At 35.3% G+C, this 23,962-nt stretch overlaps 1 protein-coding gene and 1 pseudogene across 2 annotated transcripts; both read left to right on the top strand.

The window, feature by feature from the left end:
- Positions 1 to 1,105: 1,105 nt before the first annotated feature.
- On the top strand, positions 1,106 to 3,194 carry LOC145570975 (uncharacterized). The gene is made up of 4 exons (XM_081630088.1): positions 1,106 to 1,335; positions 1,600 to 1,822; positions 3,047 to 3,057; positions 3,173 to 3,194. Exons 1-4 carry the CDS (start codon positions 1,106 to 1,108, stop codon positions 3,192 to 3,194), a joined length of 486 nt encoding a protein of 161 aa, XP_081486214.1.
- A 6,191-nt stretch (positions 3,195 to 9,385) lies between these two features.
- LOC145572129 (DExH-box ATP-dependent RNA helicase DExH8-like) lies at positions 9,386 to 22,254 on the top strand (annotated as a pseudogene). The gene is made up of 13 exons (XR_014096692.1): positions 9,386 to 9,821; positions 11,218 to 11,416; positions 12,794 to 12,967; positions 13,464 to 13,611; positions 14,306 to 14,629; positions 16,774 to 16,920; positions 17,001 to 17,181; positions 18,865 to 19,145; positions 19,266 to 19,388; positions 19,484 to 19,628; positions 19,716 to 20,242; positions 20,815 to 21,344; positions 21,884 to 22,254. The product of XR_014096692.1 is annotated as a DExH-box ATP-dependent RNA helicase DExH8-like (transcript).
- The last annotated feature ends 1,708 nt before the right edge of the window (positions 22,255 to 23,962 follow it).

Here is a 23,962-nt window from a genome sequence, read left to right on the forward strand (position 1 = left end):
TATTTTGCCCGTTACAAATAATGGGTTATTTGTAACAGGCCCTTATTTTGCCCGTCACAAATAACTACTTATTTGTAACGGGCACTGTCCGTTACAAATAACATTGTCTATCCGTAACGGCCGCATATGTAACGGCCACTACCCGTTACGGATAGGTGGTTTTTGCCCGTTACGGATAGCAATTTTTCCACTAGTGACTTTAATAGTGGCCGACGAGTTATGTAGGGAAAAATGAATCTTGAAGTTGTAGAATGGGGAATGCCGACAGGCATAATTGCGAACCTAAGTATTCAACCAACAATATTGGATGAGATAAAGGGAAAACCAAGCAGGAGATGTAAAGTTGGATAGGATTCGCGAGAAGATAAAGCAAGGAAAGGCTACAGATTTCAAAATTTATGAAGGTGGAAGCTTAAGGTACAAAGGTCGTTACTGTGTACCATAGAAATGTGAGGAAGTTAAAAGAAAATTAATGGAAGAAGGTCACAATACACCATACTCAGTACACCCAGGAGGAAACAAGCTATATAAGGACTTGAAAAGAGTGTATTGGTGGTCTAGAATGAAGAATGAGGTTACATAATTTGTAGCAAAGTGTTTGACTTGTCAAAAGGTGAAGCTAGAACATTAACATTCAACTTTAGAATCATTGGAGATTCCTGAATGGAAAATGGAATTGTATTTCAGTGGACTTTGTGACTTGCCTCCCAAAGTCAAAGAGTGGAAATGACACCATTTGGGTAGTGGTGGATAGACTTACAAAATCTGCAGTGTTCATACCAATGAAGGAGACCTGGAAGATGGAGCAACTTGCAAAAGCTTACATCAAGAATGTTGTGAGATTACAAGGAGTTCCAAAAGACATTGTGTCTGGTAGAGATTCTAGGTTTCTTTCAAAATTTTGGAAAAGTGTGCAGGAAACTTTCGGTACAACACTAAAGATAAGTACAGCATTTCACCCTACCACAGATGGTCAAACTAAAAGAACCATGCAAACCTTGGAAGACACGTTGAGGCTTGTGTTATAGATTTCCAAGGAGGATGGGAAGATAACTTGGACTTAATTGAATTTTTCTATAATAATAGTTACCATGCAAGCATTGACATGGCTCCATTTGAGGCATTATATGGAAGAAAATGTCGTAACCCGATCTGTTGGAACTACATAAGTGAAATAATGATCTTAGGGCCTCAAATGATTGAGGATACAATTAAACAAGTTAGGGAGATTCAAGCTAAGATTCAAGCAGCACAGGATTGGCAAAAGAGCTACGCCGATTTGAAGCGTAGAGAGGAAGAATTTGAGGTTGGTAAAAAAGATATTAATGGATATCGGTAGTTGTCCGGTCGTACCCAAACAATAATATTCCAGAAGAAAATGCACCTAAGATCAAATATTTCGAGCCGGCTTCCGTAAGTGTTGTTGAAAGTGTCAATAATGAAAGGAGTAATGAGGTTTGGAAAGAAAGGAAAGCTTAGTCCAAATTATATTGGTCCATATGAAATACTGCAAATGATAGGCAAAGTAGCTTATAGGTTGGTCTTACCTATGAAGCTAAGTAAAGTACATGATGTATTTCATGTATCTCAATTAAGAAGGTATATCCCTGATAAGTCACATGTGCTACAATCTGAAACCATTGAGTTAGATCAAAGCTTAACCTATGAAGAAAGACCTGTCAAGATCCTTGACAGTAAAGTGCGTAGTACACGCAATAAGGATTTTAAGATTGTTAAAGTGATATGGTCTAACCAAGAGTATGAGGAAGCCACTTGGGAAACCGAGGATGAGATGAAAAAGAAATATCCCGAGTTGTTTGAGGTATGTTGAGTTACAGAGACGTAACTCATTTTCTTTAAGGGGGGTAGAATTCAGTAGAATTTCGCGCTTTTTCCCTACATTTTTAGTTATTTTTGTGCTTTTTGCACAATTTTAATGAGTATCTTGAGTAAATTTGATGTCAAAGAGACATGAAAGGTAAAAGTATGACAAAAGAGTACAACAATATTATACAAAGTGAGGAAAAAGTTTGAATTTCGTTACCCCGTATTTTATACGTATTTTTAATTTAAATAGTATTTCTTGAAATATTTAAAGAAGTTGAAATTAATTATTTATGAGGTTTTATATATTTAAAGAGTTTTATTAAAGATCCAATTTATTTATTTAATAATTTTGAAATACTTTATTTTATAATTTAAAAATATTAGGGCATATGATTTTATAAAAGGTAATTTATAAAGTCAACGGTATTTAAAGGAAAGTCAAATTATAGTTGGAATAAGAAAGGGGTCATTAAAGGTAGAAAAGGAATTTTAGGTAGGAGGGTTTTTGAGAGAGGGTATAAATACCCATCATATGAGCAAAAATCAAACTTTGTCCAAGGTAGAAAAATACCCAAAGGTAACTCTCTCTCTCTCCTCTTATTTTCTCCTTTTCTTTCTTATTTTTCCCTATCCCTTTTTTTTTACATCACCACACACACCACCACCAGTGGCCGGCTGCCACCACATGCCGCCAGCATGGCGCGGCAGCAGCAGCCGCGGGGGAGGTGGCGCTGACCACCCTCCCCCTTCTTCTCCTTTTTTCATGCACAAACAAAAAAAAATTGTTTTAATCCTTAATCTAATTATTAATTTTGGGTTTTGTGATGATTTTTATGATGTTTGATTATAAGTATGATGTATATAAATTTTCATATTTGGTTTTGAGTTAAAAGAACCCTAAATTAAAAGCCCTAAGTTTCTAAATTATTGTATATTGATGGAAATTGATTATGAGTGGTTTAAATTATCGAAATAGGTGTTTTAAAACATATTTACAGCAAGTTTTAATGATTTAATAAAGCTGGAAATTTTGTTAGTAAGCATAATCAAGTTTTCTTGAAAGGATTTTTGACTACCCATTAATTGGGATTAAAGTAAGGAGTTTTAAATTAAATTTTAGCTTATTTTAAATGATTTATGAGTGATTTAAGGGGTGTTTATATTGCTGGAAATTTGGATGGAATAGGTATTAATGCCTCTTTGTTATTTTGGATTGTAGGAGATTTTCAAGTGAGTGATTTTGTGTAGTCGTGGCGATTTTGAGATTGTATTCAAGGTACGTTCGCGTACTTGGTAATCATTTGTTGATGTTGGTAATTGAATTATTTGTTGATGTTCATGATAGGTATCATGATGTTGGTAATTGAATTAATTTCAAGTAGTATCATGATAGGTATTGATTGGGATTTGTTATTTGGTTGATGTTGGTAATTGAATTATGAATCATGGATTATTTGTGATGGATTGGTGATTGAAAATAATTATGTTGGGATGTTGCACATGAACCACACTTTTATTATTAGCAAGATTGGAAGCATATTTAATTAAACTAAATGTTTGATTTGGCTTGGAATATTGAAAGGGAATTTTATTATTGTTCATATAATTTTTATTGATGCTTTGAGCATGGGAATTGAGCATCAAGTGTCTTAGTACACAGGAATAAATTATATTGCGGTGCCTATGTGCACTTAAGGTGTTTCTAACACCGATGGATAAGATTTGCGGCGCATTATGCATTTAAGGTGTACCGAGGTAGATTAAAAAGGATTCAACATTAAAAGTGATGTAGTTACTAATTATTCAAGAATTAATTTGGTATAATTGATTGCTTGTATGACTATAATGTTTGATTGTGTTATGGTTTGAGAGTCATCACCAAATTGATTAATATGTAAAACAACATAAAGTGAAAGATATTACGCACCAAAACTCTTGGAACGAATATACCTCGAGTATGAACATATGGGGGGAGTTATGGGGTTTTATATTTAACCATGACTTCCACTGGGAGTACATGACGTTGTATTTTCCTTTTATTATTATTATGTGTAGGATGTTCGTCACTTCATGTGACATTTGCCTACCCGGTTAGCTCTCAGTGTGGTTTACTTCAATCTATTTGGGGCAGGGATTTGGTTGGAAACCCGTTCGATGTGTAATCAAATTAAATGGACATCTATATTTTTCTAGTTAAATGTTGAGTGTCTTGAATGCTTGTTACAGGTGCAACAAGGTAAGTTGTGTGATTAATAGGATGAAAGCATGTTAGTGTGTTTCGTTACGCTTATGTACTCAGCTTTGGTGATTGTATGTTTGTTGTTTGTTTGGCCTTGTCTTTACCTTGGCCCTACGACGACCCATTTCTAATGGCGAGTAGTGGGGACAAGTAGAGAGAAGCTCTTTTTAGGTGATGAAGCATATTCATGATGGGCATGAGTGAAAAGCGAATCATGTTTAGTTCTCATAAGAATATGATGTGTTTATTATTATTATTATTATTATTATTATTATTATTATTATTATTATTATTATTATTATTATTATTATTATTATTATTATTTTTATTATTATTTTATTATTATTATTATGATTGCAACTAACACAAAGGTTTTGGTATTACTCGGTTTTAATAAGGGTCTACAATGGTTCCAAGTTGTAAGTTGACTTTGTTTGACTATGTTTGATTTTGTTTGACTTTAGTTTTACTTTACTTTCGTTGGGTTTTGACTTGGAAGTTGACTAGTTTTAAATGGTTTTTTTAAATATAGTCTTTTGTTGTGTGTCTTTGATATTTTCCTTAGCCGTTTTCACGGTGGCGGTAATGTCTTAGATTTTCCTAACTCGTATTTTAAAAAGAGTTAAATAGGTATTTTAAAGGGAAGGAATTTCTAGGGTGTTACACAAATGAAGTTCATACAAGTACTAGGTTAGAACAAGATTGCTGGTAATGACTTGGGGGGCGTGGCTGCGAAGGTAAAGCAATGATCAACCTCATGATTCGACGGTACCAAGTCAGGTAAAGTAATGATCAGCCTCGTGATACGATTAATGAAGAAGTACCAGTGAACGGGCTACATGTACTACCAATGCCTCTCGTCGACTCCACTCATGCACATGCGTCGAATGTCGAGTCTCCCAGTTATGTTGTCCTCTTCGATCCTTCTTGTGTAGAGCGATGTTTGTGTCAACTTCCTATGGGATCAGTTGCTCTAACCCGAGCTGACGCATGACTTGATTTGGGAGGTGGAACTCAAGACATTAAAGCAAATCAGAGGGGCTCGCGTACGTGAATGTCAAAGCGACTAATTTCTAGAAATCGCTCCATCACCGCCTCGCTATATGGCTACTAAATCATGTAATTCCCAAAATAGGATTGTTATTTGTATAAGTTAATCACTTAATAATAACTATTATAATGAACGTATATTGTGCCATTGCATGAAGAAAAAGTAATCCACCGATTATACCTAGGGTTGTTCATCGGTCCAAGACCGGACCGGACCAAAGATCAGACCGATTAAGTTGGGACCGAACCCGGACCGGACCGAAAGAACCGGTCCAAAACCCGGACCAAACCGCTTTATATCGATTTAAGAATTTTTTTAAAAAGAATTCTAAATTTTTGATAAAGTTATGGAAAACACGAAAAAAGTAATGGAAAAACTATATTTTATTGTCTTTTTTCTTATGTTTAGTACAAAAAAGCTTATAAAATTAAAGTTTTCTAAGCTTATTAACGATAATCTTAACCGTTATTTAAGGTTTCACGCATATTTTTAATCAAAAAATTGGTCCGTTCCAAGATCGGTTTTTATAGGGTTTTGGACCGGACCGAAGACCGGAGAAATATATTTCAAGACCCGAAGACCGGACCAATTTATTCGGTCCAGGGTGGTCCGGTCCATTTTTTCGATTCAGACCGATTCATGAACACCCTTAATTATACCTAGTCCTCATGTTGATGGTCAAACACATCTCGATAATATGAGAGTCCAAAAGCAGTTTGCGCACACAAAAGCTGTACACAAAGCCAACTGTAAATATTATTTAATAATTATTCTTAGTTATTGAGTAAAGACAATTTATGAACCAAAACTTTTAAGTAATACAATACTTGCACCCCAAGGAGTCAACCTTTCACTCATGTTGGGTCCCTAAAATGTCCTCCTCCTCCTTTTGAGACAAATCTCAAGGCCTCCTTACGTAGGATTAACCAATAATGCAAATGTGCTTCCACGACCACAACTGCACTAAGATGAATGGACCTCCAATCTGACATGCTCGACAAAACTAACGGTACAAAAAGAAAGAGTCGCACTCCCCCAAATGTAAATCGAAGTTGTATCTCAATCTCTTAGTACCAACAAATAATAGAGTGACACAGCATCACCACTCTTATCAGCAAAGAGAATGGATCCCATGAGAGTAAGAATGTAAGCGCAGCTATGTCGTTGAATAGTAACGTCATCAACTCTCTTCGGAATTTGTGAGAAGTGTCGTCTAAGCCACGTCAACTTCAAAAAACATCCCTCTAAAAAAAGCTTTCCCTTCTCATCAAAGCTAAGTCGAACTCCAAGCAACTCCTCAACAAGTTCATGTCACCCCTCACATAGAGGACTAATGACAGGTGGGCCGTGAACTCTCAAGCCTAAGAGAACAGCGGCGTCTTGCAAAAAGTATTAGTGTCCTCTCTCACCACAAGATGGAAAATATGTGTCTCCTTCCTCCATCTCTCAACCAACGCAGTGAGAAGAGAACGGTCAAGCAAAACCCTCCACCCGCTAATCTATGCACACATATCATAAAGCTCAACATGCTTCACATAGTCTAGTACTCCATCCTCTGCCCTAATCACATCCCAAGCTCACCACATGCTCTCGAACTGACAAAACTCTATCAGCTACGCTACTCTAAATATCATGACTCCTATGGGAAGTTGTAACAACCGTAGAATAGATGAATCAATTGGGCCTGGTCAAATCACCGAATCCATGGGACTTGCATTTAAGAAGAACATGTAATTAATTTTAAGCATGCATAAGGTAAAAACTATCATTAAAACACCAAAAAAAAAAAAATTAATAAGTTTTCCTTTCTTAAAACACGAATTAGGCATTTTAGTAATAACTAATGGTCATTACCCAGATGATCCAACACCACCACTAATAATAGGACATGTCTTCTTGTTATGCTTAGGTCGCCGACAAACACTACATGCCTTCTTGACACGATAGGGGCACCCATTCATTTCATTGTGAATTCTAGTGGAACGTTAGGCTAGGCCTTTTTTCTAATCCGAGTTGGCTACAATATTAGGCCCACTGTAAGTACGTGGACTAATGGCAAGGATCAGAAACCGGTGGCAGTCCTAAAAAAAGAAGCCACAAAGTCTGAGTGTGATAGGCTTCGATGCTGACAAAATGTTAGGACATGAAAGCATGTCAACTTGAATATTTTTAACTTCTCATAGGTACATGTCTTTCTCATCAAATTCATGGTGTGGGAGTTACCACCTTTACCCGCTTTTCTCCTTCCACGACCCATCCAACCATCCTAAGTAACCTGATACAACCCTACGACATCATAATCAAAAGCAGCAACATCATGGTGCATGTCTTTCTCCATGTTGGTCTCTATCGTTTTTGTTGCCTTTTCTGATAACTCATGGCCCTCTTCAAACCTTCTTTTACCCTAACTTTGTCTAGCTGCGAAGTAGGAGTTAACTCCAAAAAAAGGTTATTTGTCCTAAGCCTTCTTTTTTCTGATTATTTCGTTGCTTTCTTAGGATCTCTCAGTGCCTATGTGCAGTTGTGCACACCTTATTATTCGTTCCGACTTCTTTATTTGAACTCATTGCGTGGGTTTTAAAAGGCCATATATTTGCATTTAAGAATTATCTAATTGTAAAATAAATCTTTTAAATTTCCTTTAATAACTTTATTAATATTTTAAATATAAAACCCTAGAAGGAAATATAGGTATGATGAAATGCAAAGACTATAAACAACACCCTAGGTATGAGTAGTAGTTCCACGTATACGTAGGGAAAAAAGAAAAATGATATGATTGGTGATCATAAATTTAGCTAAGGAATTGTCCCATATGGCCCAAAAATGATGCAATAAATAACCAATTAGAATTGTCTAACGATATCAAACATGACTTAGTGGTCAAGTGTAAATAAATCATGTAATTAAGCGATGGTTATCACCTCCGTCGGACCCAACGATTAGCTTCCTCCCAACATCACCATCACCTTCGACTATCTTGACACTGACGAGGTCGATCGTTGATCCTGAAATCATTAGGGTTAAACCTCGAAGAAGTTGATGAGGATGAAGACGACTTTCTCAAGTAATCTATGTTTACCTCTTTTATTTAATTACAATTTAAGGAGTTCAAATTTTAATTTGTAATTTTGTAAAGTTTGGGTTGTGAAAATAGTGATTACCGAGATGAGGGTTGTATGATTCCTCGCAAGAATAAAGATATTTGAGTGATTATGCAAGAGTAATTCAAATATAATGTTGATTTTAATTTTTTTGAAAATAAATGTGGGTTGTATGTGGGATAACATCATCTAGACAATTAATCGTATTATCCAATAAACATATGATATCATTCAACCTAAACAAAAAGAATATAAAAATATCATCTAGCCAAATAGTAAATAATCTCATCAATACATTTAATTATATCATCCAGACAATAAATAATATCATTTACCAATAAATCATATCTCCAACCTAAACACTTAAAGGTATAATCTAAGTCGATACTTATTTAGGCCTTGTTTAGTTCACCTTATTTTTACTTATTTTAGAAAAAATAAGTTCAGATCAGATCAGAAAAAATAAGTTCAAATCAGAACATCGTTTTATGTGCGGTTTTTTATTGCTAAATTTCTTTAATTTCGTATTGAAATAAATTGTGAAAATTACATATTAATAAACTACACATTATTACGAATCTATCAAGATCTCACTTGATACATTTTTTCCTTATAGATTATCGTACACTTAAGGTCAAAGTTTGGTCAAATTAGATAATTAGATCAGATCAGACCAAACCACATCAGACCAGATCAGATCAACAAAAATAAGGTGAACCAAACAAGACCTTATTATATTCTAAACAGTTACACATACGGACTATCATCTAAATAGATATTGATATCATCTTACTAATTGGTCATATCATCCAAACAATTAATCATATCATCTAGTATACGGATGATATCATACAAACAATTGTTAATTAGTGTTAATAATCTTTCAAAATTAAAACTCATAAGAGACCAGACCTTAACTTTCACGTATTTTAAATCCCGCATACTTTATTCCAAAAATGACCTCTTGTACTATAAAATCCAACGGCAAACCCCATAGCTCCGCAACGGCGCAACAATGTACTACGTATAATTCTCCACAATACCATTTCAAGAGTCTACACATCTTCAACCAAGTAGACCCTAAAACTACCCCTTGACATGTAAAAGCACCAATCCCCTACAACAGCACTACACCATACCTCCCTACACTCCCCTCTCTGATCACTCCACGTCACAAATCCCACCCCTAAACCCACTCTCATCAAATCAAACCCCATTACACATCATCACTTCCGTACACCCGCGTCACACCGAATCACTCTCTCAAGGCGCGAGAGACTAAAAGCAAAAAAGGGCGCAGCAGCATTAGCAGTTCATACACTATAATAACACAATTAACAAAGACGACTTCAAAATCAAGAGCAAAAAGAGTGTTTTGGTCTTTGATTTTGATTATTGAGTCATTTTCTCTCTCCTAAATTCGCCGGAGTTTCAATGGAGTCGCCGTCATCGCCGTCGTCTTCGTCGTGTAGTTCGTCGTATCCGTCTCCGTTTTCTTCTGAGAAATTCGCTTCTCTTCCGATTACGGCTATGAAGGAGAAGATTGTTGATAAGATTATGGAGAATCGAGTTACTCTCATCGTCGGCGAAACTGGTTGTGGTATAAATTTTGTACTTTTTTCTTCTCAATTTCTACATTGTTGGTAATGTGTTTGATAAAATCAAGTATGAGTTTCCTATTTTTTTTAGAATTTTTCTTTTGATCAAGTAGCAAAAGTTGTGTTGTTGGATAATTATGTGAGGTTGTAGTTGTCGTTATTGCCGGTGTAATTTGAACTAGTAATGTGATAATTCCGGGAAGGAATTAGTTGTGGTGTTGGCATGTTGCCAGTGTTATTTGAACTAGTAACGTGACAATTCCGGGATGGAATTAGTTGTCGTGTTGGCAGTGTAATTTGAACTACTAATGTGACAATTCCGGGAAGGAATAAGTTGTCGTGTTATGGTGTGACCTTAACTGGTAATGTGAATTAGTTCTGGAAGGAAGGAATTTAGTTGTTGATAGTGTAAAATGAACTAGTTATATGACTTCTCCTTCATTTGGTTTTTATTTGTCACATTTAGAAACTTTGAATCTCTTAAGATTTCATGGAAAATGGAATTTTTGGATTTAATGATTTTTTATATTTCAAAAAAGTCTTGTGTGGAACTTGTAAGGTTCATCTTGATTTTAGTTTTCAAATATAAATCTTCTAATTTTTTCTAATATGTATTAGTGAGATATTTTGATTACCATATTACAATGAAAAATATACAAAAAGCACAAAAAAAAAAAAAAGAAAAAAAAAGGGAGTGTTAATGCTATAGGGAGGGTCGGAGGGACCTTGTGAATGTTCCGTACAATTTTGGATTATGAGTCTAGTGTTTTACTTTATTTTGGTCTTTCAATATTAGGCCTGTGTGATGTGGTTAGATGATACGAGGATTATTGAAGGTGAGGGAAGAGGATGGTAGTAAAATGATTTTTTTAAAGTTGTACTTTGACCTTATTTGTACAGTAGTACACTAATAAGTGAGAAAAAACATATCAATTGGGGTTTATTTAGATTCGTTTTACTGTTGTTTGATTTGAGTTGGTGTGTATTTAATAAAAAGAAGTGTAGTAATAAATCTCCTTACCAAGGTACCAAGAACATTACCTTAAATGGTACGATGTTATGGCGAATAATGAATAAATATGTTCATCTCATAAGGTAACAAATTTTGCATGTCTCTACAACCACTGCCTCCTAAGGTGTTATTACAGGCATTTGAAGTATCATTCCAATCCCTGTAACACAACAACCATCGTTGGCTGTAGCTATATAAGATTCCACCTTATGATTAATTGGGTTTGGATTGTTTTATACCTTTCAGGGTTAAAACAAGATTTTCTTGTTATCTTATTTAACACGTTAAAGTTTTAATTATTTTAAGATTTTCTTGTTATCTTACTTTAACAGTAATATCAATCTTAAAATAATTAAAACTTTAACGTGTTTAATTGGGCATTGAAGGGAAAAGCTCACAAGTTCCGCTGTTTCTCCGTGAAGCAAACATGACCCCAGTTATTTGTACACAGCCTCGGAGGTTTGCCGTTGTAGCTGTTGCTAAAATGGTTGCAAGTGTTGTTCAATGTGAAGTGGGAGACGAGGTTGGATATCACATTGGGCACTCTAAGGTCATGTCATCAGTGGCGGATCCAGGATTTTTAAGGTGCTGGGTCACTGTCACCTATATCGATCATCACTCATCGACCGCATATCGGAGGTGGATGAATTTTGTGATAGACGATGAGTTTGTGGAGGAGGATGCTTGGGACTAAAGAAACTTGTTATATCATATGTTTTTTATGAAAATTAAGTCACAATTTCAATTTAATTACAAAATCCAATATTGTCAAAAATAGATTAATTCAATCTTTTTGCAACTTATCTATTCTACCCAAGTGGTTTTAGAATATTATAGCCAATTAAGTCACAATACCCAATTTAATTATACAAACATAATATATACAACACAAATTAGAAAAACCACTTAATGTAATGTCTCAACAACACAAAACATAACAACATTGAAGGATAATCAAATTAATCACATGATAATCAAATATCATAAGTTCATCATCATTTCAAAAGGAAAACCAAAAAAAAAAAATATTCTATTTCTAGCTAATGCTACTACAATGAATTAAATGAAAAAAGAAGGAAAAAATTGAAATAATCACATGAAAATCAATAAATCACATAACCATAACATAGGAAGGAAAAAAAAAAAAAGCAAAAAAAAAAAAGATAAAAGGAATTCCAAAAAAAAAAAAAAAAATAAAAAAACAAAAACAAAAAAACAAAAAGATAAAAGGAATACAAAAATTACAAGTAATAGGGCTCACAAAAAGATAAAAGGAATTCCAAAAAAAAAAAAAAAAAAACAAAAACAAAAACAAAAAAACAAAAAGATAAAAGGAATACAAAAATTACAAGTAATAGGGCTCGAACTCAAGACTTGTGTGGCTAGGGCCTTGCTAATTGGGCTTTATCCCAATCCCTCCAACCACTAAGCTACAAGATTGTATTGCTAACTTATAACCAAAAATAATGCTTATATCCTATTTTCCAATAGGTGCCATTTAAAAAAAAAAAAAAAAAATGTTTTTTTTTTTTTCCTGCTAGGTCACGTGACCTAGCAGGACCAAGGCTAGATCCGCCACTGCATGTCATCCAGGTATTGGCACACACTTATTTTCCTGAATGTCTGTTCCCGACTATTATTTTTTGAAAAAGACAGCATCTCTTTTATACTATGTTTGAATATTTCTATAGCTTACTCATATTCCAGTGTCATGACTCATGATAATGGGTGTTTGTCGTAAAAGACACCCATCCTCACTAGTTAACATGAACTTCAGTTTTTAAATTGTCTCTTTGTATGCATTTTGTCTAGTTAGGGTTCGTTATATGGTATGTATATGCGATTTTGCTAGTAGCTCTGTGTATAATATTCGGCATCTGTATTGTTAACTGATTTATTGCATACTGTGGAGAAAACCATGGGGCAGTTTCTCTATGCAAAAATTAACTTGTATCAATGCAGCTCAAAAATCATCTTTAAAACTGCTGGTGTACTGCTGGAGGAAATAAGAGAAAAGGGGATACATGCACTCAAGTACAAGGCTATCATTCTAGATGAAGTGCACGAGAGATCAGTAGAATCTGATCTTGTTCTTGTCTGTGTGAAACAGTTTCTTCTCAGAAACAAAGATATAAGGTTTTCCTTATTCACATATCTGCTTGCTTCAATTTATTGTTCCTTCCTTCTATCCATCTTTACCACTGACTGCAAGTGTTTATAGCTCCCATGTCTTAGTCATCTGTGCGACTTGCCTTGATCCATATTAGAAGTCGTGGAAACTAAAGTGCTTTTTCATTTAATCATTTTACAATTATAAAAATGATAATCATCATAATTTGAGCTTACATAGAAAGTTGACAGAGCATCTGAGGGAAACTAGCAAACGGTTAAGTGCATGTTGATTTTCTTCAATCTTCAGTCTGATTTCATATTCTCTTATTGCTTTATGGTGACATATGCTAGTTTTTTTTTATCTAAACTTACAGCATAGCTATTGTAGGAAGTATATGCTAAAAGATTTCTGTATCTAAGAAACTATATTTGATTTTTGTGCTATGATTTCTAGCACATAGTTGAGACTTTCATGCTGCTTTTGCTTTTAGCTGCCTGATAGAAATCAAATTTTGTATAGGCTGGTGTTGATGTCTGCAACTGCTGATATTTCGAGATATCGGGATTACTTTAAGGATCTTGGCAGGGATGAGCGAGTGGAAGTCCTTGCTATTCCCAGTTCTAGTCAGCACATCAATTTTCAGCGGAAGGTCCTTTATCTTGAACAGGTAAACATCCATATCTTTTCTCTTGGATCCTGTTTTGGTATTCATTGAAGCTTACTTGTCAGTGCAGTTTTTTCTATATTTTTTAGTTATACTATTTTTTTTAAAAAAAAAATTATTATTATTGTTATTTTTATTTTTACTGTTATTTTATTTTTACTTTCTAGGCATTTTATTTCAATAGTGCACTTAAGGGCACATAGGGCTTAACTACCAAACTATTTGGAGGCATCATCAAGTTTACATGTTCTTACTTCTTAGTACCTGATTTACTGAAAGCTGACACACCTACTGGAAACACTTTTGGGACTCTTGTTTTTGGGAGCATCTGATAGAAACTGCATTTTACCTTTTTTTTTTTGAAGAATTACATAAATGTTTTAGTATATATTAGGAGGAATTACGTAGAATTGTTTGCGTTTCCTAATTTTGGTGTTTGATATTAGCTTTTAACGTCTTGTTTAGCATATATATGAATTTTCACATTGGGTTTTTTCTTTTCTTTTTTTTTTTTTCGGTTTACTGTTACTTTTTAAAATTTGTTCATCTTTATACTGATTGAGTCTATATATACTGAGCTAACTGATGAAAAAAAGGTTTTTTTTTTATTTTTTAAAATTTATATTTTCATGATTTGTTATCAGATTCTCTACTTACAATAAGAAGTATTATATTACTGACTTCTGTTTGATGGGAGGTTGCTGAACTTCTTGATGAGAGTTCAGAGTCTTCAGACTCGTTGTGTGTAAAATACTGTTGTGGTACAGCCCCATCCATGGCTAAGGCTGAAATCAAACGTGATGTGCACAGTCTTATTCATAAACTTGTGTTGTACATACATACAAGTGAGCCAGACATTGAAAAGAGTATTTTGGTTTTCCTTCCAACATACTATTCCTTAGAGCAGCAATGGTTCCTCTTAAAACCCTTAAGTTCAGATTTCAAGGTCCATATTTTACACAGCAGTGTGGATACAAACCAAGCTCTGAAGGCTATGAAGATATCAAAGTCCCATCGTAAGGTGCATTTGGATTTTCTCTTTTTCTATATTGGTGGTTAATTTGTTGGTCTCTTTTATCGTCATGAGTGTTGCAGATACAATTAGTGCTGGCACCGAGGTATATCAAATTATCAATTACTGATTTGATCTCTTTTAAGTTATAACTTCAGTGATAATATAGATGGAACATATATGAATGAGTAAAGAAGAAAATTTAAAGGGGATCTAAGTGAAAGGGGTTATTTTTGTAGTGCTTTCTCCCTACTTGATACTCTTTGCAGCTTTATATTTCTGTCTCTTTTCTCTTTTTTCATCCTTTCTAAGATGAATATATAATGAATTTGTCAACTTCTAAAGTTTCCTTGATTATTACTCTCTCCATCCCTAAATTTAGGCCATATTTCTTTGTATTGTCCCAAAATAATTCCACTTTCTAAAATTAATTTTAAAATTATAATTTGTTTAACATTAATTATTTTAACTAAGGAAAGAGTAACCTATGGCATGATGAGGATGTTAAAACATACATACAGAAGAATAATTGTGGAATTTCAAGTTTCAACCCCATTCCTTGAAAATTATCTTCAATCAAATGTGCCCCTATTGTATATTTAATGTTATCATGAGTTCACATTGAAGAAAAAGTTGTTGGCCATAGTTAATATAAGTTGGTTCTTTTGGGTAGTCATTATGATATAAAGCTAGAGAAATAGTCTTTATGAGTTTACACATTAGCGAATAAATTTTCTAGCCATGCACAATACATACCAGCATTTGTATTATACTATAACTACATCCGTTTTGTCGTGTGTTACTCAGCTACACAAACCAAGGAAAAGTAAAAACAGGGAATATACATGTGGATACTTTTGTATTAAAGATGAGAGTGATAGAGAGTAAGAGATATACCTCCTCTGTTTTTTTATAGTTGCAACACTTCTCTTTTCACGCTTGCCGATGCATGTTTTGAATCATTAATATCTTTGATTACCAATATATAAAAATTATAAATTTTAGATATTAAGATTGTACAAATTGAGACGAATCTAACAAGATCCCACATGACTTTATTTTTATTTATGTATAAATCATCAAAGCTAATCAAAGTGAAACACATGAATAGTGTAAAAGTCAAACTGTTGTAACTATAAAAAAACAGAGGAAGTATTATATAAAGTTGGGCCCCACAAAATGGGGTTGTGGATGAAAAAAATGAATAAAAATCTGCCATAAAAGGAATAAAGTAAAAGTGAGTAAAACTTAGAAAAATGGATTTAAGCGGAAAGTGAGTAAGACTTAGGAAAACGGAGGTAGTAATAACTAGTGAGGGTAAAAAATTGTAAGCATTTAGGATGGAGCCACTAATCAACACTCTAGGAATGGAGTCAATAAAGACTTCTGATTTGAAATTTGTCATTGTTTGTTGTTACACTTGCATGGATTACTATCAAGCTATCATGATTCCTTAAAGAAATAGAAAATAAAATTTTTCTGGGGTGCATAAGCAGTAACGTTGAAGTTATTTATGCCTTAAAAATGGCTCTCACTCTAGGTGGGATATAGGGGTCAAATACTTAAATGTAAGCAGCCTTTCCCTTTGGATACTATTATACTCTTGGTTCTGGGAGAGTTAAGTGGGTGTAAGAAAAAGCTAGATATATTCAGAGAGAGAGGGTAAAAAGGTTGATGGGTGTAAGAGTAAGGTGAGCAAAGTAAGAGTGTGTTAAAAAATGAGTGTAGGGGGGGTAAGATAGTAAAGTTGGCTTATCTTACATTAAAGTAGAAATGTGTAAATCATTAAAAAACACACCTCAAAACGGTTTATGGGAATATCTTTTGGAAGTGGAGGGAGTATGTAACATTGTGACATGAAGAGCATATAATTTTTATCTTTATTCTTTACCCCCTTTGTCACCTTGTTCTCACAAAACATTCTTCTGTTTAATTGATGAGGTTTTCATTGGTTTGTTTCTCTAAACCTTGTAATTGGTCCTTAATTTTTTTAATATATATTCTGACTTAAATAGCGACATATCGCATCTCATTAATGATGTGGGCAATCATTGAAATGTTATGGAAAACCATTAGGAAATTGACACTTTGTTCTGGATCCTGAGCTGCTTTTGAGTTTTTGTCTGATTTATGCTACTACTCACATGATGCAGGTTATATTAGCTACCAATATTGCAGAGTCATCAGTGACAATTCCTGATGTTGCATATGTCATTGATTCTTGCCGGTCACTACAAGTTTACTGGGATGACAATCGAAAAATGGATACATCTGAGCTTGCTTGGGTTTCTAAATCTCAGGTATTGCTAGAGTATCATTATAAGTATAATTTAAATTGTCAAACATATGAAGTTTAATTGAACAGAGGATTGTCCTGTAGTCTGACCAGCGTAAAGGAAGAACTGGCAGAACGTGCGATGGCCAGATTTATAGGTTGGTTACAGGATCATTTTTTAATAAGCTGCCAGAATTTGAGTCCCCTGCAATTCTCAAGCTATCACTAAGACTACAGGTGCTCTTCATTTGCTGTGCTGAATCAAAACTTATTAATGACCCAAAAGGTAGGTACTTCCCTGCTATTGCTGCTCTCTTCATTTTTTTTATTTTATTAATTTGCCTCCTTTGGATCAAGGGCCTTTCTTTTCACAATGTGGATGTAATCCAAAAGTTTGTAGTTTCTTTGTACGGGATTATTTATTTACCACTAGTTGCTGTCACCTTTTTGTAAGGCAGTATGTTCTGATTAGAGTCTTAAGCTCCCATTTCCGCATTCCATTCTAGCAATGTTTTGGATCCTCATTAATGATGCCATCTTCAAGATAGATAAATAGATGCGTCCACTGTTATTTTTGAGGTTCTGTATCCTCAACTAATGCAGGATATAGATTCTAGGAAGTGGTTGTGGGATACAATGGGCACCTTTTCTTGCAATTTTTTTTTGGTGGTCTGCCTTTCACTACCAATGAGGTACCCCCCCCCCCCCTCTTCCTGGTATGTAGATTTGTTTGGATGACCATAGTTCCACTTAAGGTAAGAGCATTTGTGTGGACTTAGGTGCTGGGAGAATCAACACTAATGATATGCACCAAAGAAGAAACTACGGATGGCTACTATGCCAGATTTGTGTATGCTTTTCTGTGCCTGCAGTGGGGCATGCTCACATTTCTTCTTTCATTGTGAGATGGCTAGAAATATTTGTAGGAAGTTCTTTTCTGTGCATGGGGAGTACCAGGCATGTACTTCATTGGATCTTTTTGCAAATCTGCTTTTTGGACTTTGGAAAAGAAAAGGAGAAGAAATTATTGTGGTGAAATGATGATAAGTTATTTTGTGGTATTTGTGAATATTGTAATTACTGATTAGAATGGGATGCTTGGTTTTTTAAGGGAACTGCTTTTCACTGCTGATATGTTGTGGGATAGCCGGATAGGACATCTTATTTAGCTTCTTTGTGGGCTGAGGTGGTGGGGGAACTTAGAGTTAATGGGGAAAATTCAACAGAGCTGTTGTGAGGACAACATAATTGTATTTTCTGGTATTTGTTCATTAACGGATGAACAAAAAAATCCTTATAAAAAAGTAAATTGATTCTTTTTGGGCTTGGTTAACAGAGCACTTTGTTTGGTGTAATAGTAAACAGATTTTCAGGAGAAGGGAAGAGAAAGAAACTCTGTTTCCTTGTGTTTGTTTTTTGAAGGAAAAAGAAAAAAGTTCATTTTGACATACTTTAATCTTCTTATTCTTTGCAAATTCCTCCAATATTGGGAGGAAGGGAAAGTAAACTTTATGAAGGGGCTTTCTCATCACTTCCATTCCTTTTTCTATACGATTCCATATTATTATTGGAACCAACCATGGGAAATTGATACAAGTCATTTTCTTTCTTTTTATCCATGCCTAATCCCCTCTATCAAAATGGATCTACTATTTCCTCTCTTTCTTGTTGGAGTCCTACTTTCCCTGGAGTATGCTAGTTGTCCCCCACCTCCCCTAATAGTGTCATATGAAAAACACGCGTAGGTGCAGTCTAATATTCTTCAAATTACTTTGGGTTGGGTAGTCAAACTAGTCACACTTTTCCTTGGGATACATTAGTGCATTTACTAGTCATATTATAAGTCATAGCGCTATATCTCAAGTACAATGTGTGCTTCTGGCCTGACTGCGGTTCTAATATGTTTTTTGCTATATATATATATATAACTTTGAAAGTAGAGGTTTTAAATGTTGATTTTGATTTCCAGCTTTGTCCCAGAAGGCTTTGGACCCACCTGATCTTGAGATTATAGAGGATGCACTGAACTTACTAGTGCATATTAAGGCCCTTCACAAAGCTCATCCTAGGGGTCGATATGAACCCACCTTTTATGGACGATTGCTCGCCAGTTTCTCCTTATCTTTTGACGCTTCTGTGCTGATCCTTAGATTAGGTGGTGCTGGGATGTTACGTGAGGGCATTTTACTTGGCATATTGATGGATTTGCAGCCACAGCCCATTATTCGTCCCTTTGGTCAGGAAAATCGGGTATAATAAAGCATGTACTATTCATACATTTATTTGGCATCCAGAGTATGTTTGTAACAACTATATTTGACGTAGTTTTGGTGTGCATTTGTCTTTCTAAGTATTGGCTACCATCTGCAGTTTATGGAATATACTGATTCCTACTTTGCTGTAAACGGAGAGAATCCTTCTCTGGCTGGAAGGAAAGAGGTAGTTTGCATGGCAAATCTGTGTGCTTATCAATTTTGGCAGCGAGTATGTAAGGTAATAGTGATGTTCCTTCCGCGTATCTCTAGACTCAAAGGTTTATGTTTTCTTGCTATATATGATTGCTCTCTACCTTTTTAACTGCTATGAAGGATAAGCAACGGTTGCAGCATTTGAAACAACTTTTAAATGTCGAGGAGATAAAAGCACCGCAGGTGTTGCTCTCAAGAATCGAAGAAGAATGGTGCTTCTTCCATAATCTGTTGCAGTCATCGATGCATCAGATTTCTGAAATATGTATGTTATTATGCTCCTTTAGACCCCTTGAAGTTGAAACTCTTCATTAAAATCTGGTTTAATATGTTGCTGCACTTTCCTATGCAGACAATGAAATTTTATCCTCGTTGCATCAATATAGGCCTAAGTTTCTTGCCACATCTTCTGGCTTGCCCTCTTACTATGATCCTTATGAATTTAGACACACGTGCCTTTTAGAATGTCAGCCAATTGACAATTCAGATGCTCTTCTTGAGGATGATGAAACAAAGAAATGCCTTGCTACACCATTTGTGTTCCCTCACCACTTTCAAAGTCAAAGCATGGCAGAGAAGTTTGCAACTGTTATCAAAGAGGTAGCATCTGTCGCACTCTCTTCCCCCCTCCCACTTTGTTTGATTATATGCAATCTCATTTGTCTAGTAAAATTTGCTTCTCAGATCCGAGTTCAGCATGCCGAAGCCTTGAATGAGGACCCTCACCAGTATGTTATTGAGAGGGAATCACATTTTAATGGGGAAGTATCAATGTGTAGGTTTTTTGTCCAAGGGTATTGTAAGAGAGGCAGTGATTGTCTATTCTCCCATTCACAACAAGCCAAAAAACCTGTGTGCAAATTTTTTGCATCTTTGCAGGTATCAATCTCTGTTGACACTTTTGTTTGTGTTGCATTGTATCAGATGCCGAATAGCTGTACAAAGCAGCATTTTGCAGATGTCGCAAATGATGTATCATTGCTCATTGGTGCTTTGAATTGATTATAAACTTTAAGTCCATTGCTTTTGTTGTTTGTGATGAGAAGCAGAAAAGGTAACGAGGTTGCTTTGTTATTAATTCTTCTTTTTATATCAGGAGCAATGAGCAAGGTTAACATCCTTAGAAATTTAACTTGCAGTTTTTAGTCCTCTCTAGTAGTTCTTTGCAAATGAACACAAACATTAGTCATAAACTATAAAGAGAGTCAACTAGTGCCCATATATATACAAGTATTAGTAATAATGGGAAATTGAATTTAGCCCTTGTAGCTCTTTTCTTGATATTTACTTAATCATCATGATCAGGCATGAAGGAAATGGATAGCCACACCTCTCTGCCCTTATGTTATTTGCTGCCTTTTTCATTATCATTGTTACGCTTTTTAATAGTCTTCCACACATTCTTCTGCTACTAGTTTCTTCTTTTGTTTAACTGTTTAGTGCTTATGCAGGGTTGTCGAAATGGTGACGCATGTGTCTTTTCTCATGAGCATGGTGCTCAATTTGTGTCTGCTGGATCAAAAGTTTATGCATTCCAGAAGATGAGGCTGGTGATGCTGCTGCATTTATTAAATTATTTCCCACATCTTCCGATGGCTGTCTATTGTTATTGGATGACACAGACTTGCATTTTTCGTCAACGTTCTCTCTGCATTATGAATCATCAAAGATTATAGCCACAACCTCTCTCTCGCAGACCACTATATTTGATCCATCTCTGTCTGGTGTTCAAATTTTGTGGGACATAAGTCAACCTTTTGAGATTTTTAAATCTGGAGCAGTTGAAAATGCAATATCTTGGGACAAAGTGAAGCGTATTTTCTGGTTTCCTAATTTTGATAGTTGTGAAGAAATTGCAGAAAAACAAAAGCATCTTGTACAAGACTTTTTTGAGCATTTGGCTATCTGCATTTTGGCTGATATGCTGTTTGAAGTTCATGTCATCGTTACCATGAACAATGTCAGGTTCTCACGCCTACAGGTACAGCTGTTAATTAATTTAACCTTCATTATCTTGTTTGATGTGTTTAAATGCTGTGACTCTGACCTAGTTAATAGGCTGTCATATGAAATTTTATGCTTGAGAATATGTGTTGGACAGCTTTGATACTTCGTGATGCTTGAATTAGGGATAGTCACTAGCCAGTTATTCCTGATTTTACATTGCATCCATGCCTGTCCAGCACAGCAGGCTTAAGTATATACGGAGTACAAGGTTTATTAGGAGTGGTACCCAAAGGATGTTGCCTAGAAAGTCAAATGTCCCTCTTTTGTTGACCTCAATCCCCCTCCTACCATTATATGTTTAAACCATGGAAGTTGGTTGATGTATCACACACCGAAAGAATCAAGAAATTTGGGAGTGTATGGATTGTTTTTGTTTCAGATCAATATGAAATGATTATCCCATGTTCATTCTATATTTTCTCCTTGGTTGATGATTCTAGGCACAATGCAAGTCATTTCTCTGTCTATGTTGAATATTTGACATACTCCTATTATCTTTTAATGGTGTCTCAGGTGGAGAAGTTGGGTGGAGAGTGCTTTTTCTTTCTCAAGGAGTCTTTCCAGTTCGATGAAACTACCTTTGGAGTTGTACCAGATGCTGTCAATACAAAAAAGCCTCTAGTAACATCCAGTCCCATTTCCTATGTTTTCACCTTGCATCCACCTTCTGACCTGCAGTTTGGAGATTATGCTTCTGCCTTGCATGATCGTCTACACAGCAACCAGTAAATCATTAGACTGGCTACTTACAACTTGTAAATATAGATTTGTGGGCTTCAAATGGGTCAATCTGTGCAGGTTCTGTAGTGTTTTTGTGTCACTGTAACTATCTGAAGCATAATATGATCTGTAGTACTTAGTATGGGAAGAACTGTAACTAACCAGCCAACTTGAAATTGCATATTGGAATATGATTATATGCCGAAAGTGATTTTGATAACTGAATCTCTGGGCATTCTGTGGCTCTCTCTTGCTTCCTCTTTATCATTTTGTTCTTCCATCCCTTGTGTTTTATAACAAAATCCTCTTTATGTTCTTGATCAACAAAGGTTTACTCATCCTCCCTGTCCTGCTTTCATTCATTGATATAGTTGTTTTTAGGTATAAATATGAAAAGCATCTAAAAATTGGAGGGAAGGACAATCAGTACTATGTTGTGTCTAATAAGTTCGTATAATGGCTAATAAGTTACAGTATGATGTACTAACTCCGTTTTTTAATAGTTGTACTACACGCTTTTTCATGGTATTTAAGGAAAGTTGGGTTAACATGGTTTAATATAAAGCTGTCAATTCGGGTAAACGGGCCAGGTTTGAGTCGGGTAAGTGTGTGTCGGGTCAACTCGGATGGGGTCAATTCGGGTTAATGTCGTAACCTATGCGGGTCGAGTGGGTCGTGCTTGAGTTGGGTCACGTCGGACCATACATCTTATCGGGTTTAGGTCGAATCAATAACAGGTTGGGTTATATTCGAGTCGGGTGAATAATAGGTCGGGTTCAATTTGGATTTTCACGGGTTAAAGTGAGTTAGGGTCATTCTTGGGTTCGAGTCGGGTTTGGTTCAAGTTAATAATTTGCGGGTTATAATCAGGTTGGGTCATACTTGGGTTCGGTTCAAGTCAAAAATTTGCGGGTTATAATCAGGTCGGGTCATTCTTGGGTTCAAGTCAATAATTTGCGGGTTACAATCAGGTAGGGTCATTTCCAAGTCGAGTGATGTCCGGGTTTGGGTCTCAAATATTGGGTTAATATATTCTAACAATTAGAATGAACAAATAGCTATAATTAGTCTATGTAAGGAGTCATATGTTTTGAACTAATGACTATTGAACTTATCATAGTAATTCGTTTGCACAAACACACAACTACACGAGTGACAACGTAACTATATAATTATACTTTGATCAATATTAATTTGGTGGTCTAAATTGAATTTTAGGTGATTTGAAATCGAATCAAGTCAATAACAGGTTAGACTGAGTTCGAAATGGGTCAGGAACAATTCGGGTTGATTTTCGGTCGGGTGAATAACAAGTCGTGTTGATTTCGGGTCGGGTTAGTAACAGATCGGGTTGCATTTCGGGTCACTACTAGAAATAGGCTAATTTCCGACGAACCCTTATTTTCGTCGTAAAATTTGAATTTTTTGAGGAAATCAAATTTGTCGGAAAAATGAATTTCCGACGGAATGTCCCTCGAAAACTTTTTGATGGAAATAAATTCGGTCGGAAACTAACTTTTCCGACGAAATTTTCCGTAGGAAAATTTTTTTCGACGGAATATTCCATCGGAAAAGTTAGTTTCCGATCGAAATTATTTCCGTAGGAAACTATATTAAAAAAACAGAGGGGTTTTAGAGTTTAGGCCTCGATTCTGAAACAGAAAAAAGGGGGAAGAAAGAGAACGAAAGAAAGGGAGAAAGAGAAAGAAAGTGAAAAAGAAAGGGAGAAAATCGCCGCCACCGCCGCCCACCATCGATCTGCCGCCCCCACCTGCATTCTTCCTCGTGTTTTTCTCGGCCGACGATGGGTAAATGTACTGTATTTTTTTTTAATTTAAAATTTTTGGTAAACCCTAAGCACCACCACCTTGT

The sequence above is a fragment of the Chenopodium album genome, chromosome 12 (assembly GCF_948465745.1).
Source record: "Chenopodium album chromosome 12, dcCheAlbu1.1, whole genome shotgun sequence".
NCBI classification, from domain to species: Eukaryota; Viridiplantae; Streptophyta; class Magnoliopsida; order Caryophyllales; family Amaranthaceae; genus Chenopodium; species Chenopodium album.

Excerpts from the sequence above, each read along its gene's own strand:
- LOC145570975 (XM_081630088.1), top strand. The coding sequence starts at position 1,106 with ATGGCTCCATTTGAGGCATTATATGGAAGAAAATGTCGTAACCCGATC. Across the intron at positions 1,336-1,599 it reads AAAGATATTAATGGATATCG|GTATATCCCTGATAAGTCAC; the intron begins GTAGTTGTCCGG and ends TCAATTAAGAAG.